The 14,793-nt window shown below is 44.2% G+C and overlaps 1 protein-coding gene across 6 annotated transcripts; it reads left to right on the top strand.

Annotated features, from left to right (window-relative positions):
- Nucleotides 1-90: 90 nt before the first annotated feature.
- LNP1 (leukemia NUP98 fusion partner 1) lies at nt 91-13,752 on the top strand. Of its 6 annotated transcripts, XR_012620975.1 has the most exons (7): nt 91-284; nt 1,325-1,481; nt 2,859-3,099; nt 9,687-9,926; nt 11,049-11,166; nt 11,836-11,892; nt 12,005-12,134. XR_012620975.1 is itself a non-coding variant. In XM_074807167.1 (6 exons), exons 3-5 carry the CDS (start codon nt 2,950-2,952, stop codon nt 11,157-11,159), a joined length of 501 nt encoding a protein of 166 aa, XP_074663268.1. In that variant the 5' UTR covers nt 91-284; nt 1,325-1,481; nt 2,859-2,949; the 3' UTR covers nt 11,160-11,166; nt 12,005-12,141. The 6 variants fall into 6 exon arrangements, 5 of the variants coding, with proteins under 5 accessions (XP_074663268.1, XP_074663277.1, XP_074663247.1 ...); XM_074807167.1 differs by lacking the exon at nt 11,836-11,892 and having other exon boundaries at nt 12,005-12,141; XM_074807176.1 differs by lacking the exon at nt 11,836-11,892 and having other exon boundaries at nt 12,008-12,092.
- The last annotated feature ends 1,041 nt before the right edge of the window (nt 13,753-14,793 follow it).

Raw genomic sequence — 14,793 nt, 5'->3', positions numbered from 1 at the left:
TCACCGGCCGCGCGGGGCACGCCGGGAGCCCGCGGGTCGCGCAGCCACTTCCGGCCCCGCCGCCTCCCGGCGCGGCGGCGCCACCTGCGGGCGCGGCGGGGGAACCGCGGCCCTGCCCGCCCCGCCGGGAGCGGGTCCCGGCGCCGGGCTGAGGGACCGCGTCAGCCCGGGGCCGAGAGGGCTGAGCCCGGCCTTAGGCCCGGGTTAACCCCGTGCAGGAGGAGCTTCCGGAGCGCTGACATGCCGGAGCCGTGAGGGTGCCCCGGGGCCGCGGGGTGTGCAAGGTACCGCGTCACTCCGGCCTAAGGACCTCATCAGCCCGGGCCTAAAAAGTCCGAGTCTATCCTTAGGTCCGGGTTAATTTTGCACCTAAGGAGTTTCTGGACTGCTAACAAAGTTTCTAGGACTTTGTGCTGGAACATTTTGAAGCAAAATTATACTTGTTATAAATGCTATTTTTCTTTTTTTTTAGTTATTAATTGAATCTGTCATAAAAATAAATAGGCGATGCTGGAATTTTATATATATTGTATATGCATATACATTATATATGTGTGTGTCTATGCCTACTTAGCTTCCTTACCTGTAGGCAGAGGAAACTTATGTTTGTGTCTCCACGAACTTCCCTGGAGCACTTGGCTGAGGACAAAGAGCAGTCGGCTTTGATCCTTTTTGCTACTCAAATAGCACTAGTCATCTCATGCCTAGGAAATTCATTGTAGGCGGGAGGGAAGTGGAAGGAATATGTGTGAAGACACATACTGCACTGAAGAAAAAAAGGACTGAAAATAAAAACAACACTAAGATTCCAAAGCAAATACCCCAGGAGTCCAAGTAAAATTTGCCCTGCTGGACTGCGAGTCAATATATCTTGGTGCCTGGCAGTGAACAGCTTGAGCTGTGTCTCCCTTAAGTTATGGATTATTACTATTGATGTGAGCAGATTTTGCCAAAGCTGTGGGGTGGCCTCTCCCACTTCTCCCTGTCACCTGTCTCAGCATGGCAGAAGCATTTCCTACTCCACGTGACAGGCTGCAGTTCTGTCTCAGGTGTCAGAGAAGAAACTTGAACCATAAAATAGAAAATATGTATCAACAGGCCGATAGCTTCCGACTGGGGCAGCCTGAATTCCGCCCGCGCGACGCTTCCTATCAGCTAGCGTAGGCCTTCAGGTGTACCCTGCCTGTACAGATAGGTAGCCTCAAGGTCGTAAGTCAAATTTAGGCGGTCAGAATATTGCCGGGAGTGTTCTTCCCCACCTGGAAAATCAGCCTACACATCCTTTTTATTGCTTCAGGTGTCTTTTTACTGTCCTGTTTTGCAGGTATTCCTCTCGCTCCTGTCCATCTGTGCCTCTGCCAGGAAAGCAGCCCGCTGCAGGTTTGGCTGTGTCTCCAAGCTCTGATACACAGCGTCTGAGGATATGCCGTCCGTACACCCAGGTCCTTGTGCTAATCACAATCTCATCTGCCCTGGACAAGGTAAAACTCGGGCACATAAGCCTCTATGCCCAGTTGATCCCTTCACCCCTATTATTCAGAATGAAGAGTCTTACATCAGAGTATTGTACTTAAACCTCACACCTACACCCACACGAATGAAACTGGAGTTTTGTTACTACATCTGTATTGCTAAACAGGTTGGGGACGAGGAGCAAGGTTTAATGCTGGACCACTGATTCTCTGTAATGCTAAATTGCCAGCAACCTTTTTGGCATACTTTTGGCCAAGGCCAGCTAGCATCTCCACAGCAATGCCTAGGAGAACACCTAGCTACCTAGCACACACCAGGGACTTCTTCCAGTAAGAAGTTAGATTTGGGTCTCTTCCTCCTGTGCAGTCTTCCAGCACTATCCCAACAGGCTCTACACCCTCAAAGCCCTCCTCCTTGTCCTTCTGCTATGTCCCAGGACATGTAAGACATCTTCCCGTTTCACACTATATAAACAACAGTTTCATGGCCCACAACAGTTTTTGTGTTATATCAGATATTTTGAAATAAAAAAGACACAAAAATTACAACAAGGTGTTACAGCCACAGTGCAGTACATAGAGCTTTGAGGAGACCCACAGCACAGCGCCAAGTAGGGCAGTAGGCAGTCTAGACACTCAGGCTCAGAAAACAGTCCCCAGCTCTGTTCTGGTTTGTGGTATAGATGGGGCCTATATGGCTCACACACAGGGCTGGGGAGGAGGAATCAGATGCATTTTTACTCTGTGTGCCTTCAAGTGAGGCAGGGCCTCCCATAACCCTGATATGGCAGATGAAATGACTCTGGTGAAAAGCAGCTGATGCAAGTCCACGCTGGCTGTCATAAACCAAAAATGAACAAGTGGTTTCTTCAGGTGGGGGCTTTCTTCTACTTAGACAAACCACTTTTCCTGAATACCTAAGGAAGAGCAGAGACAACGGAAGTCAAGGAGGGAGGGCAGCACAGGAGGAGTGGGCCATTTGTCCTCCCACACAGCCAGTTAGGCCTCTGCAAGCAGCTGTGCCAGTTTCTGGCCACCGTCAATATGTCAATTCTGCTTCTCAAAATCACAAGCCTACTTTGGGTTCATGTACGCACCTCCCAGGCATGTAACTGTGGGCAATTCTCCATTGGTATTGACAGCTGGTGCACTCAACAGCAACACACAGGGAGTAGCCAACACATTTCCCTTCCCACCAGCCCCCTGCGGCAGTGTCATATTGGACATCGCTGTAATGGAAAGGTTAAAAGAAACCTTGTTGGAGAGAGATGAGAAAGGATTGACTTTATATTTACACAGTGCCCAGGGCTGCAGTGGGACAGGTTTTGGGGGATGGAGTGCAGAAAGACCAGTTGAAATCACATCTCCGCTTCCTCTTGTTGGCAGAACAGTGTGAGGCTACTGGCTTGGTGGTGGCGTTTGACCTTGCTTTTCCTTGTCGCGTTGGGAGACCCCCCCAAGTTTGGAGCGTCTGTACATGGAATATGAAGAGGATGATGATATTTCCTTTGCCAAATGGATGAGCAGCTTCTGGGGCCACAACTTGATCGATGAGAATGAGAAAGAGGGTAGAGGCCACAAGAAACGTCAGACACGACCCTTTAGTGAAAGGAGAGCCTCCCTTCCGGTAAGAGCTGTGTGCAGTTTTCTCTCTGTGCATGTGTGGTTTATGTATAAAGTTAAGTGCCATCCCCAGGGGCATTGCCCTAGAGATGTGTGAGAGTGAGCGTGGTTCACCTTGCCAAGTAAGTTCAGTTCCCACTGGCAGCTGCTAGTTGGTTTTTGAACTTGCCAGGGTCAGGCCTCCGGCGCCTTTGGAATGCAAGAAAACTGGCAGACTCCAAGATAAGTGACAACAGGACCAGAAATGTAAGGAGAAGGGTGGAATAACAGCCTAACTACGTATTACAGTGTTCTGTGCTCAGCATGACCTGACAGAGGTAAAAACCATGACATACATAAACATTGTCTTTAATGAGGCTGTTCTCATGTGTAAAATTATATAACCTGGTATGTGTTCAGAGGGTTTGGATCTAATTCTGCAACTATACTGTCTCCAGGAAGATGTACGCTTGCAGGTGTAACTTCTAATTTAAGCTAGAGGATGCAGCCCCTCCTGGTGTAAAACATTTGACTCTGAAAACGAGGATGCGACACATAGCAAAGCTTACTATACCGTGAAGTAAGATTTTAAGGTAGAAGTACGTTCATTGTTCTTAAATGAACAAAATAGTTGGGAAAGGAGTAGGTTTCGCATGCAGAACCAGATTTTTAAGGCAGCTCACAACTGTCTAACCAATTATCAGAGTTAAATTAAAAACAGCTGTTCACAATCTGTTCTTTATTTGAAGACTGTTGCTTTTATTTCAGCTCTAAAAGAACGTTTAGGTGGTCTAAACCTGTCTCTTTTTTTCCAACTACATCAGTTGGCTTACCAGAGATACTGTGTTTCCTTACAAACCAGTTTTCACTTATATCCTTAGATCATCAAAGCTGTGACAAAGCAAATGCTATTATACTGGGGAGAAACAGCTAATCTTTTCCAAACTTTTTTTTCTGTCATGCTGTATTTTCACCTTGCAAGTTCTCCACTGGACCTGTCATGTCCTAAGCTGTGGGATTTTTCGTTTTAAAAAAATTTAGCTAAGAAAAACCAAACAGACCAAAGCCACCTTCGCCCTCTTTGAGTTCAGGACAGGCTGGAGAGGTAACCTTCATTCCTTAGTTTTGAACTGATCAGCCACATTTGTTATTTACGGTTATATTTCACCTTGGTCACAGATTGCAAGACAGACTCTGAGCTACAGTTTTGCCGATGGAATCCATCAGAATGCCTGAAAACAGAGTGGTTATTAATGGGGTTTTTTAATTAATTTTACTGTATTTTATTTTGTCCTTCAGAGATCTATGCATCTGTGATTTCTTTAGGCCCCAATACAGGCTAAAGTGTAAGAATGTACTTTAAATCACTTTCCATTCAGCAAGCTGCTGACACATCTTCGTGTGGTTTTTTATATTTGTGTGTGTATTTGTGTGTACACATACATTTCATTTGAAGCACTTATATTCAGTTTATTCAAAAGCTATTTAAATGCTTAGCTGATAGCTATTAAAATACTTTGCTATAGTTGCATCCCTGAATCCATACCTAGAACTTGGATTAGGTTAGCTGACAGAAAGACTGTGACTTTTGAAATTACTGTTCAATGAACTAAAATTATCATCTGGCCTTTACATTAATGCTCCACACAAATTTCTCCAGTAGTATTATAAAAGAGAGATAAATTTGAACTGCTTTATTTCTCAGTGACAGAAATTAACGGGAGGAACGAGAAGGAAAGATTTGTTGGGGGATTTTATGATTCGGGGATAAATTCTGAGATGAAACTTTTGTATTTGAAAATCTCTGACTAGCTGGTAACAAAGAACACTAAAACATGTTGTCTTAAACCAAATCTAGATGTTAAACAAAAGGGCACTAATAATTCCTTAGAAATACATTCAGAAAGAGCAACTCCTTGTTGAGAGCAACAACTTGCTATTGCACCCAGATGTGTGTTTTTTACACAGCTAATACAAATTATAACTACTGTAAGATTCAAAATGCTTATCGGTGTTAGTGAAATATTGTCTTCATTTTATCGGAACAGCACTATTAATCAGGAGGAATAATAACTGAGATTAGACTGCATCTCTTCCGTAAGTCAATACCTCTACAGCAATCACAGTGTACCCTTTCTCCTGTCTCAACGTTGTAAATGGAGATAACTCCATGTGTGGGTGAAAATCAAGTCAGCAGGTTCTGACTGACACAGCTGTTGGCAAAAGTTCCTTGTGCAGATACAGTGGTACTGCCAAAACAGCACGGCCAGCACTTTGTCTCGCGTCCAGGGCTGCTGCACACACGTCAGCTGTAGTGCAGTCCTGCCCACAGGAGCTGCACCTGCACCAGGACCCTTTTGGTATGGCATAGCAAAATGCTAGCAGTATAGCACAAAAGGTGGTTCTGCATAACGCTGGAAGTCGTTTTCAGCTCCAAACTGGTATGTTGGCCTTTGTAGTTTTTCCTGTTCTGTAGAAAGACATTCAGGCCACCGCTCTCACCTCAAACACAATGGTAAAGTCCTGTGGCATCCTATCGTGGTAGCACCCCCCAAAATATGGATAAAGCTTTGTAGAATAACTCCCAAACTAACAACAATTTTCACTTTTTTTTCCCCCAATATCTTATTATACCTCACAAACATTACTGAGATGAGCTTTGCAAAATGCTTTTGCTACTGTCATTCCCATTTTGCAGAGGGGAACACAAAATTATATTCATCCATCACTGAGTCACTGGCAAGACAGCCTAAAACTTGCAACTCCACTTCCCTGAAAAGTGTCAGAGTTGTATATGTTGCTGTGGGCCAACACTGAATGTGAAAACTGTCTGAGAAAACTAAGTCATGTGTTTCCATCTCCTTTAGTTAGCTTGTTCCCCTGGCAAACTTTAGACACATTAACTGTGATACCCCTTTTGAAGCCTCCAGCTATGATTCTCCTTGACACATTCCAGTTATGTTCCATCATTTTGGTTCAGGACAGTTTCTTACTTCCCAGACATTTTGTTATGGGGAAAAGATAGGAGGCAAAGGAGCACTGATAAGAGTTTTACAACCCTATAAATGTATCCATTTTCAAGTAGACAATGCTGCTCACAGAAGAAAATCTGGTAAGAAACAGCTGAGAGTGGGAGCAGAACGACTGACTGCTGTCAGAGTTACTAACAATTACTTTAAACTAAAGTCAGGCTGAACATCTACCACAGTATTGTTACTACAGATCAGTTGGAGCCTAGGCCAAAACATTTTTAAGGAATGTATGCTGGGCTATAAGCTTCTTGGAAGGAAAGGAAGCTGTGGGACAGCATCTGAATGTCGTATGTTCCAAAATATCCCTGAAGTACTGGGGACATTGTGTAAACTTCAGCAAACAATGAACACTCCTGCTCACACACTGAAGATTAATTTTCTTACTGACAGCTGTGCAAGCTCTCAGATCAAGGCCAAAAGATGGAAGCAATTATCTTGTCTCCAACAGAAATTGAGAAAGAGAATAGGCAAATTGTATTGACAGCAATTTTGTGAAGTATTTTTGTCTGTATACTTTTTGTGTGTTTTAGATGAGCAATTAGCAAAAGATTAGCTGTTGTGTCAATAGATACACTGAGCAGACTGGCCTTTACACAAAGGCTCAAGCAGAAAAAGGGAGTACTCAAGGGAGTGAGAAACAACCCCTGAGAGCATGCTTGGTGCTTCTGGCTTTCCCAGCCCTGGCAGAAATTCCCCATTTTGATAGAGGGGAGCATTTATCAATCTTTCTTCACATGCCTTGTCCCTTGTTTCACCTCCTCCCCACTTCTCCAGTGTAAGAACCGCTCAAGGTCAGATCGTAGGAGCCAGAGACCATGGGGAGTTCGCTAAAGAAGCACCAGATGTAGGCACGAGGCAGCAGCTGGGGCAAGGCCAGGAGCAGATCCTGGTGCTGTGCTCAGAGACCTTTGGCGAGGGACGGCAGCGGTGGACACCAGAGTGTGCAGATACAGAGGCAGTCTCTGTTGCCAGCAGCTGCTGAGACTTCAGGAGGGGAAGCATAAATTAAAGCAGTCTACGGCCCTTCTTATTTACAGTGTTACCAAGCAATCAATTTGGCACCAAACGTGTGTATTAAATGCATGTATTAAATCAGGAAGGATTAAACCAGTAAGTATTAAACCAGGAAGAAAGCCCCATGGATCTTATCTGAAGCCAGTGCCAGATCCGCTTCATTGCTGAACTTAAAGACTCTATCATTTCTCCACAGAGTCAATCTTAAATAAGAGTAATGTACTGTTCTAGTTACAAGCCATGAAATGTTCATGCTTGTCCTCTGTAGGCTTGTGTCCATTAGACAGCAACATGCTGACACTCACAAGCACGCTGTCCTCCTGGCTGCGGTGGTACGTATCATGCAGAGGCACTGTGAGAGGAGGCACGGTCACAGCACTATGATTGCGTAGGTATGTAGGTGTAGCTTTACCCTTAGTCCACCGAGGCAGATACGATTTCGGAGGAAGGCCTGTCCCTTTTCTGGACTGTTGCTGCCATGTCAGTATGTGAACTGCAACGTTTTTGTTAAGGGCTTAACTACAGTTCTATCTGTGAAGGGAAATTAAAAAGCAATGTCTTAGTAAAATAAACCATTCACAAACATTGCAAAGCAGGACTGATAGAATACCATCCCTCATTTCTGCTGTCCTTCTGTTTTATTTGCCCAAACCCTCTAAGAACAAATACCAGTGATTTTTAGTGAGAGAGAATTTTTATTTCCAGGAAACAATCTATGTTGATGCCATTAAAATGACAAGACATTTAGCTTGTTCAGCTTGACATGGCATGTGTACTCCTGTCCCTCAAGCACAATGTGATTGCTTTGATGCTTTTTAAAATAACAATACAATATGACCTTAGAGAAATTACAGCTGTATTGATTGGTTTGAAACCAAAGCAAAAATAGTATGGCAGAAATCATTACCACGGCTCTCAGAGGCAGTCCATAATACTAGTTACTGAAGTAAGCTTCTGTCTGGAAAAGAAATTGAACCATTATTGTATGATCTGAAAACCCTTCAGCATTAGGTGCTTCTGTCAGGTGTAAGATTTATTATTTTTAGCACCTCTCATCAGGTCTATCTAATGTGATGTAGTCACAACCACGCGGACGCACAGTCTCACTATTCAGAGGAAGGCTGCGTAGGTCCCTGTTGTGCTGATACATTTAGAGAAGCATCTGGGCCAGAGTCAATGGGAACGTATATGGGAGGTGTTTCCCTTGCAACCCAAGTTTGTGGATTCATGTGGCCACTATACCAAGTTGGTTGTTCTTTCCATTGTTGTTTGTTAAAAAAAACCCAAACAAACACACACATATCCCACCCCACCCCCAACAAACCCTACTCTGAATGTAGAGTTTTCTCCTGGATTTTCTTAGAAAGCATTTCAAGATCTGTGGGAAAGACCTTCCGCTGTTACAAATAATCACAGCTCCTCTGAAGCCAGCAGAGCTTCTCTGGGTTACCCAGTCACTGAAGGCTTAGCGCCAGGCTTATACAAAATGTGGACACATTCAAACATGCCTGCAGCAGCTGGGTGCCTGAAGTGCCCTCACCTGACACCTGCGGGGGTCTCATTTTTAGTACCTCCATCTCTCTCTCACAATTTTCAGTACCTGCATCTTACCAGTGGTCAGTTATTCACCCTGAAAAACATCAACGGCTGGCAGGATTTAGGCCGTGCCCAGCTCTGGGTGGTGGCCACCCATCTCTTCTACAGGTCTGTATTTCTGAAGTCACCAACAGATGAGTCCATGGGACACAGCAGTTCTGTATCAGTTTAATCTCCTTTACAGACATTCAATTGAACACAGCTGATGCAGATCAATAGCTTTTATCTGCAGGCCAGGCCTGGGAAAATAGAACCACATGGAAACTAAACAGCTATCTACTCCCTCCCCACTTTAGCCCTACAAATGTAATTGTAGGAAGCCTGTTTCTTACCGTTTCTCTGGTAGGGATGCATCCCACAGTGCCCTGAAAGTGCTCCCTCACCAGTTCAGGACAAACCTGCCCAAGAAACAAGCAGGAAATTCAGACCTAGACGATATAGCATCTTGCCTGCAAGTAGGCCATGCTGAAGATTTGACACAACTGGGCTATAAATCGTCGCTGTCACACTCAAATGAACTCAAACATCTGATAAGAGCTGGAGCACCTGTGGGTCACACCCCGTATCTGGCTCATTGGGCCACAAAAGGCTGGATCTTTGCTTTTTGAGAGCCCTGCCTAGAACCTGCTGCCAGATGTGCGGCAGGAGGTTTTGAGGTTCTGAAGGGTCCCAGTTCCTTTTAGTGTCAGTGGGCAGTAAGAGGACCCAGCACACTTTACATTCAAAATGCTCATTTGAGTGCCAAAATTTAGATAGTCAAAACCAGGAACAAAAGGAAATTCTGCTGCTGCCTCTGGAGAGCAAGCTCTTGGCAGTGTCATTCTCCTCCACATAAAAGGAAAGATACAGGAGTCTGGGCCAGGCCCTTCATTCTGTACCATTGTTCAGAGAGCACTCCGCAGCAGAAAGAATCTGACCTGTGTGCTCTGCTTTCGTATTCAATACTCAAAAAAGACCTCTTGTTTTTCAGGCCAGCCTTTCCTCCCTCCATACCACACGACTTCATGCTTCTACCAAAGGCTCATCTTCAGGCCATCTCAAGGGCTCCAAGGAATTTCAAGAAGACCAAGATGTCAAACGCCACTGCCACAGGAAGGCAATCAGAACACCTTCAGCAGACAGCCCAGAGACAAGATCCAACTCCATCCAGGAGTTTGCAGAGTCCTTTGAAAAGAAATTGCATCTCAAAAACAAACGCTCGGTTTCTTTGGTAGGTAACAACAAACTTAAAATCACTTCAGAAGAAAGAAACCCAAACTACCCAACAAGCAGGCCAGCTTTATCCCTGGTGTGATTGCTGTGGCTTTGCTGGGGGAAGAGCAGAAATAAATTTTCATTAGAATTTCTCGAATTATGTGGTCCTTACAGTAGTGCAAACAAGGTTAAAGTGGTAGTAGCATTAGTATGAGAATTCTTGATGTTGTGTTACCATCTAGACTTATTAAAAAATGTTTATCTTCAAAATGAGACACCGCACTGGCTGTGGCAATGTTTTCAGAGGTTCCTACAGCTGTGCCAACAAAACATGACAACATAAAACCAGGTTTGCTTCACTTTTGCCGTAACACCCAGCTCTCTTTCTCACTGCTGCTGACCTGGTTTAACGATATACGGTGTTATCTGTAAGACTGCCAGACACCGTGGTGTTTGAGAGGCTTCTCTTTTACCCCTTGGGACTCCGTCCATCTGCTTTCTTCCACGTCACTGCGCAGCCCCAGCCGTTGCTTTAAGTGGCTGAACATATTTTCACTGTAAGGGTATGCAGCCAGCAGGGGATTCTCCCCCCGTTTAATCCTTTTCTTCCCCCCATCATTGTGTCCTGAGGCATGAGCATTTTCTGTATGGTTTGTGTTGATGAAATAGCCAATAACAACCTTTTTTCTATGACACTTTAACACATTTTTAGTATGATGATACATAATCTCTGGTGTATCATACAATGGAAGAAAGGGTAATAAACCCTAACTCACTTGGAGGTATCGGAAGAACACTGTCCGATTCAGTCACCCTATTGAAAAATCTGTGCTTGAGTAACACTTGACGTTAGCACCAAATAACAACAGAAGGAAGTATCTTTTTTTTTTCCGTTTGTTGACAATGACAGATTGTATGGAGAAGTATTTTTCAGCTCTCCTTGCAGACCTTCTGTGCAGCAACAAGAGAAAAAAAAAAATCTCTTTTCAATAACCAGCATCATTATATGATCAGTCCCACGATTACAGTCCTTGCATGCCCAGTTGTCTAAGAATATGCAGAATTATGGTGATGACAACTCTGTTATGCCACTGTTAAGATTTTAAGTGCATTCTCTAATCTTCTTTTTCCCCTTTAGGAACTACTCAGAATTTATTTCATTTGGAACTTCACATTGCCTCATGTGCCAACCCTCACCAGTGGTTGTCTGGTTTATCATTTATCATTTCTCAAAAGTGGCTACGGCTAGAAAGTCTGTGAGTGTGTAATAATTGTATGATAGGTACAGTGAGCATAATGCACTAAATACTGCTTCAGTTCCAGTTCAAAACATCCATTCTGGTACCCTTCTGTAACCCACAGTGAGGTGTGCTGGGCTGTATGTTAATTTGCCTTTCAAGCAGACCAAATTGTGTCATTCCCTCAGTCACTATTGAAGTCTGGGATGACATGAAAGACTTGAGAATCTTGAAGAACCAAGCAATAGGTGTTAGAGATCTGGAAGGAAATTTGGCAGTGGGCTTAAACTTGTAGCTCCAGATGGAGCAGGTTTTTTTGCATTCAGAGCTCTGTGGGTGCAATTCAAACCACCATGACCACACAGGTTAAACGAGAAGTGGGGGAAAGGTAATCCCATTTCATCTCCTTCCCTGCATATTGCTTTTGTTTTATAAACGTGGCTTTGAGGACACTTCATGACCTTCAGCGCTTGTTTTCAGTGAGGTCTCTGCAGCTAGCACTGACCAGCCTTTGGGCACATAAAGATGGATCATGTGAAAGAACAGAAACATGGAGTCTGGGCTGAAATCTCAGAGCCCCTCCCTTTTCCCTCCTGTCTGCTCTCTCCCTCAAGCCCTCCAGGCAGGTGACCCTCCTACCATACACAGAGTATAATCAAATGCATGTCGCCTCTTGCTGAGTTTTAGGGTGACTGGCTGAGGCTTTGAATTTAAGCCCATCATATTAAAGATGATCTTGCTAAGGTAGGTTACTGGAATATTTTATTATACATTACTAGTGAAATAAAATAATGAGATTTTTTTGTTCATGTGGGAGTTGCTTTTAATTCTCTGCTATTTTTTTCCTGCCTTTTAGCAGCCTGAAGGCATGAAGGAGAGAAGAGAAAGAGAAACATTGCATTTGAGAAAAAGCAAGGCTCACAAGAGAGTGGAAGGGAAATCAGAGCCAAGGAGAGAGCAAGAAGAAGATGAAGGTTCGGAAGTTGTACCTGCAAAACACAACAAACAGTTTCCATCACAAGCAAGCATTGAGAAAGGATGTTTATGCACAGGCAGCTAGAATGCATTGAGATAATGAATTTTAACACTCCCCCTGAAGAGCAGAGGGAGCATTCTTGTTTTGTTTTGACTAGAAGAGGCCTGTTAGGCAGAATAAACCCTAACCTGTAAACTAAAAGAAAAATTCGACTGCATCTTTGACACCATGTTACTACCTTCCTGTCTTTAGTTTTGCTGTTAGGAATGTGACCCTTGTCATAGGAGCATATCTGCAGCAAGATCCAAGTTAGCAATTAACCACTGTAAGAGGGTTTCAGGCACATCGAGCATTGTGGCAGGACACTGGTGGATGTGTTCGTTTAAGAGGAGAGCATGTATGTATTACAGAGCTGTGCAGAGTCATCCAAAACCTATGTTTCTGTTTTAATTGAAAATGGGCTTACTGGTAGGTTTGGGAAGGAAAAACGTACACATAGATGGCCACCCACTTCCTGGCCCTGACATTCACTTAGATTTGCCTTGGAAGCAGGTACCTTTTTGCTTCGACAATCTCCCGACTGCAATTTACAGAGGTGATAGAGGAGAGGCCCACGTGTTCTCTTCCACACCTCCCTGATGGCTCACTTCTCTCTGCTTTCCCTGTCACTGTGCAATATGACTCTTGTCTCTGGCATCCCCCAGCCCTCTCCCATGTCCTCAGTCCCATTTGCCCAGTTACACAACTAGTTCTTTCTCCCATCTTTAACCTCATCACCTTGCTTCTTTTGTGGCCTTCCCCCTCCCCATTTACTACTTTATAGCCCTGCCTTATAGCTACCAACCTCTTTTGCTACATCTCTAGTTTTGCCTCATCAAAATTTGAGCCTTGCTGAAAGCTTTCTAGTACAGAGATGTTCCGCCTCTCATACTTCTACATAATCTCTTCAAGGGGTTGCCACACATTCAAGGTGAGGCATAGCAACCCTTTTCCCTTTTTCCTTTTTCTAGAACTAGGGCCAAACCAAGGGAATGGGAACTGGTTCTGTCTATGGACAGAGGAAAGGAAAACTCTGTCTAGGAAAGCTCTGTTTCCTCTGGCTGAAGATCTTCTGAACTCAGGTGTAAGTCTCACCAACTGTAAGTAAGATTTCCTTCTATGCATAGGAAATCCACCTCCACATGCTCTCAAACACATACACATGCCCACAATGCCTCCATGCCCCCTTCTTCAACATGTAAGTCTTCCCTGCAGAGAAGAACCCTGCCCTCTTTGGGAATGATTTCCCCAGGCCTAGCATAGAGAAAGCCTGCTTTGGATAGTCCAGTTAGAGAGAGTGAAGACTAATGAAGTCAAGAGCAAAAGTCAAAGTCTGCTGGGTATTCTTCCTGTGATTTTCTGTCATTAACATAGATCTTTTTATTTTACTTTAGAGCCTTAATTCTGAATGTTCAACCTTTTAAAAGCTTAGGGCATCCTTTGTAACACTTATCTCCATTAAAGGATTGTTTTTCTTGTAGGGCTTTGGGGGATATCTAAGAAAGCAATTGAAACCTTGCTGATGCTTGTAAATTGCTTCTTGCCTGGTAACATATATTATAAACTAATAAATCTGACTGAAAAATGTTCCTATGCACAGTTCCTGTCCTCCCCAATCCAGACTGAATTTTCATGAAGTTCCATGCAGATGGCTTTCCTTTTAGAGCCTTAATTTGAAGACTGTATTACAGTAGACCTGGATAGAAAGGAACACAACCAGCTCTGCCCGAGTTCCTCAGATAAAACCTCTCACATACATCCTTTCAGGTAGCAGCCTGCCCTCACATCTCGTGAGCGCTGAATGCCCTGGCTGCATGAGCTTTGCCTGGATTTCAGAGCATCAGCCTCTTCCCCCTGTTTTCCATCCAGGTTAACTCAACAGGCCCAGCTGTATCCCAGCAGAATTTACAAAAAACTTGTATTTGTGAGACGAGCGTGCTGGTTGTACGCCACGCATGATGAAAAGAAAACATCAAAAAGAGCTAAAATAGAAAACCCATGGTGTGCCTGGCTCCAACTTGCTGCTTACCCTCGCCATCAGAGCGCAGGCAAGCCTCACTGCCGCCGAGGCAGCCTAGCATGTCTGCCTGCAGCCACTCCGGGTTTGTCACTGAGCCCCATCTCTCAAATGGGACAGTCTGTAAGTGTTTATGTCCTTTCTGAACTCAGCCCCATCGTCTGACTCTGGAAACACAAGCTTTCAAATAATGTCCTCAACTCTGTCCTCCTTAAATCACTAAAAAATGCTTACTCAGAAGTGTTTTCTCTTGCTTTGTATCATGCCTGAGTGGACCAACAACCCAATTCCAGTTTAGTCCCATGTAGTCTGATACAACAGTATTACTTAGGAAGACTGAAACTTGCATGAGAGAAAGAATCACGAATCATGAACAGTTTGGGTTGGAAGGGACTTCCAATGCCCCTGCCATGGCAGAGACCCCTACTACTTTCCACAGAAATTAGCAATTATTCCATAACGAATCAGGTATTTGGGAAGGAAGATAATCATCCAAAGAGGAATCTGATTGCAATGGCATGGCTGATATTTCTATTTCCAAAGAAAGTGTAATTGGGGTATACAAGTAGTCAGAAAGACTGCAGAGGGTTTTCATTTTCGCAGTGGGTCACTA

This window comes from Strix aluco, chromosome 2 (genome assembly GCF_031877795.1).
Source record: "Strix aluco isolate bStrAlu1 chromosome 2, bStrAlu1.hap1, whole genome shotgun sequence".
Lineage (NCBI taxonomy): Eukaryota > Metazoa > Chordata > Aves > Strigiformes > Strigidae > Strix > Strix aluco.
Note: the sequence above shows the minus strand (reverse complement) of the source record. Positions and strands in the feature narration are given on the sequence as shown.

Excerpts from the sequence above, each read along its gene's own strand:
- LNP1 (XM_074807146.1), top strand. The coding sequence starts at position 2,950 with ATGGAATATGAAGAGGATGATGATATTTCCTTTGCCAAATGGATGAGC. Across the intron at positions 3,100-9,686 it reads AAAGGAGAGCCTCCCTTCCG|GCCAGCCTTTCCTCCCTCCA; the intron begins GTAAGAGCTGTG and ends CTTGTTTTTCAG. Across the intron at positions 9,927-12,004 it reads ACAAACGCTCGGTTTCTTTG|CAGCCTGAAGGCATGAAGGA; the intron begins GTAGGTAACAAC and ends CCTGCCTTTTAG.